The 3346-nt window shown below is 44.1% G+C and overlaps 1 protein-coding gene across 1 annotated transcript; it reads right to left on the reverse strand.

Annotated features, from left to right (window-relative positions):
- Positions 1-2147: 2147 nt before the first annotated feature.
- On the reverse strand, positions 2148-3110 carry LOC132015300 (olfactory receptor 6E1-like). Its single transcript, XM_059395888.1, has one exon. The coding sequence runs from the start codon at positions 3108-3110 to the stop codon at positions 2148-2150; it is 963 nt and encodes a 320-aa protein (XP_059251871.1).
- Between the last annotated feature and the right edge of the window lie 236 nt (positions 3111-3346).

The following is a 3346-nucleotide window of genomic DNA, read 5'->3' on the forward strand; positions in this document are numbered from 1 at the left end:
CCTCTGAAATTCCGCTGTTCTCCTTGGTAAATGAACGTGGTTTTGGCTTGATTTCTTGTTGATCTTCTGGGGGAGGGGTCTGTTGTAGTGACTCTCAAGTGTCTTTGCCCAGGGCAGAATTGCACCGCCCTTACCAGGGGCGAGGCTAAGTAATCCGCTTGGGTTTGTTTTGGGGAGCTTTTGTTCCCTGAATGCTTTCCGTAGATTTCCAGAGGACGGGAATGAAAATGGCAGCCTCCCGATCTCTGTCCCAGAGGAGCCAAGAGCCCGGGACCCCAGTCCCCAATGTGCCCTTAGAGAAAAGCGTTCAGTCACTTCCATCTCCCTGGCCTCCAGCTGTGCTCCGAGCTCACCCAGCCTGTGACCAAGCATCTCTATCTCTGGCACAGAGCTCTGCCTGGAGTCTCTGAACCCCACAGATCCCTGCGTTCTTCCGGGGGGTGTCCCTGGATCTTGTGGGGACCCCACTCACAGAATAGTGGCCTGTGCCACGGATTAAAGTTCAAGGTAACCCCGAGTTGAGAGATCACTCCTCGGCTCTGTCTCTGTAGCCAGCTTCCCCGCTCTAATACCTGCAAGCTCTGCGACACTCAGACACGCCTGATCCTTCTGTGACCTTGTGGGACCTGAGGCCATGCTGTCCTCATGTGGGCTTCTCCTCAGTTTAGGCTCTGTAGTGATGTCCTTCAGTGCAGCAGACTTCTAAAGTCCTGATTTTGTGCTCCATTGCTTTGCCGCTTGCTGGGAGCCACCCCTCACCCCACAGTCTATCTAACTGTGGCTTTGGATTGACTTCTCCACTGGTCCTACCTTTCAGAAAGTGTTCAATTTTCTGTTTCTAGAATTGTTGCACTTCTTCTCTTCAATCTCCTGTTGGATTTGTTCTGAATGGTTTGATAAGCTGTCTAGCAGATCTCCTGGTACCTGATGTCATCTCAGCCTGCTATTTCTCTGCCATCATGACTCCTCCCCACTGAAAATTTTGGTTTTAAAGTAGGTTATCAATCAGGGGTGTCTATGTGGCTTAGTCAAGTGTCTGACTTTGGCTCAGGTCATGGTCTCTGGGTCCCAAAATAAGGCCCTGCATAGGACTCTGCACTCAGTGTGGTGTTAGCTTGTCCTTCTGCCTCTTATACTACTCTCTTTCTCTCAAATAAATAAATAAAACAGTTATAAAAATAAGTAGATTATCAGTCAGAATATAACCTATGGTTGACAACACAATTCAACAGGAAAAATGTTTAATTTGTTGATTTTCATTAGTAAAATGAAGTAGATAAGCAAATAACTTAGGTTTTCCCAACTTGAGTTTTTGGAGGAAATTATAGAATTATAAAACAAATGCGCCCTTCCACTGATATACACAGACATTTTGTGGTAACAGCTTTAGGGTAGGAACCGATCATAAGCATGCATTATGAATCTGAGGGGTTGGAACTGGAATAATAATTTAGGATTTAGGAGCTGGTCAGTCTTGGCATGCTGTGGTAATTCCCTCTCCTTAGAGAATGGTCTAAGCCTGAGAATAATTCAGTTTCCCCAAAGCATGGGATTGATGCATACATATGTAGCTAAGCTAAGGGCCAAGAGCAGCATTTAAGAACACACTCGAAGCAAAAAATATATATTGCAAGATGAAGAGTAGTCTGACCATTATTTCCTTGGGCAAGGCTAGGAGAGAATGCAGACCCAAACATGCTATTTCTATCATTTTGTTCCTACACACAATGTAATATATCACCTTCTATCATTTTAATTATCTAAATACCTGTTGGTAAATCATTATTAATTCTGTTGAACCATGCTTATTGGAGAATTAAATGAAATAATAAGTGTAAAAATTTACAAAATTTTGGAAATTTAAGTGCGTGATTTATAAATAATTTACTGATTTACTAAAAATTCAGTAAAGGCTTTTGTAATTAATCAGTTGTCATCAGTATGTGGAATATTTAGGGAGAGGATAGCTATGCACATCATGGTAAAGTGTAGCCTTGAAGAAACAGGTTTCCATTTTGCTAGGGATGTGTAGGGTTCATTGAGATCTGTCAGAGACTCTGCACTACAACTCTGTGGACTGCTACACTGGCCAGGATGAGGACACAGGGTTCTCTGAAGCCTTTCACTCCAAAGCTGTGTGATTATTTTTATCTTGATATTTTCATTCTGCACATTGTCTCCCTCAGAGCCTGGTGCACCTGCTTGTTCCGCAGAGTGTAGATGACAGGGTTGAGCAAGGGGGTCACCACCGTGTTCACAAGGGCAGCCTCCCTGTTGGAGTCCAGCCTGTTCGTTTGCTTTGGTTTCACATATATGAACACACAGCTGCCATACATTAGAGAGAGAACTATGAGGTGAGAGGAGCAAGTGGAGAAAGCTTTCTGTTTCTCCCTTACAGATGGGAGTCGGAGGATTGTGACTACTATGTTGCTGTATGCAATGGTGGTTATGATAAGGGATGTCAATAGAATAAAAGAAGTGAGGACAAAGGCTAACGTTTCAGTGGAGCTGGTATTAGAACAGGAGAGATGAATCAGGGGGCCAAGGTCACAGAAAAAGTGGGGAATGACATGGGGGCCACAGAAGGATAATTGGGAAACCTTCACTACAAGACCAGTAATGAGGGGGAAGGGCAATGTGAAACAGGCAGTGACCAGGAGGATGCAAGTCTTCGGGTTCATGATGGTCGGATAATGCAGAGGCTTGCAAATGGCCACATACCGATCCAGAGACATCACTGCTATGAGGAAGAAAACAGCTGATCCCAGAAATACAGTGACAAATGCTTGTATAAAACAGGCAGAAAGGGAAATAGTTTGCATGTTTAAGAGAAAGATGATCAGCAATTTAGGAATAACAGCACTTATGATACCACACTCCAAGCAGGAGAAAATGCTGAGGAAAAAGTACATAGGTGTGTGGAGCCGGGAGTCAGCACAGGTGATGGTGACTATGATCGCATTGCTTACAATGGATGTCAGGTATGCCAGCAGGTGCACGAGGAAGAAGACCTTTCCCAAGTTTTGGATGGCAGGAAACCCCTCCAAGGTGAATTCTTGGACAGTTGTCCTGTTCCCCATTTCCATGGGCATCTCTTTCCACAGCAGCATCACAGCTGTGCTTAAGCTACAGTTTAAGACATCAGGGAACACAAAGGTTTTAGAGGAGCATGATTAAGTTACTTGACTATCCAGGAACATGGGTAGGCTGGTAGTAAAGTGGATTAGCCAGTTGGTTCTTCAATCAGATGGACCTGAGTTCAATATTAGCTCAATGCTCAGTTCTAACTCATGAGAGATGGGTCATTTTTGGAAAGTTAGTTAACATTTGTCAACTTTCTTTCATC

This window comes from Mustela nigripes, chromosome 4 (assembly GCF_022355385.1).
Source record: "Mustela nigripes isolate SB6536 chromosome 4, MUSNIG.SB6536, whole genome shotgun sequence".
Classification (NCBI taxonomy): domain Eukaryota; kingdom Metazoa; phylum Chordata; class Mammalia; order Carnivora; family Mustelidae; genus Mustela; species Mustela nigripes.

Excerpts from the sequence above, each read along its gene's own strand:
- LOC132015300 (XM_059395888.1), bottom strand. The coding sequence starts at position 3,110 with ATGCTGCTGTGGAAAGAGATGCCCATGGAAATGGGGAACAGGACAACT.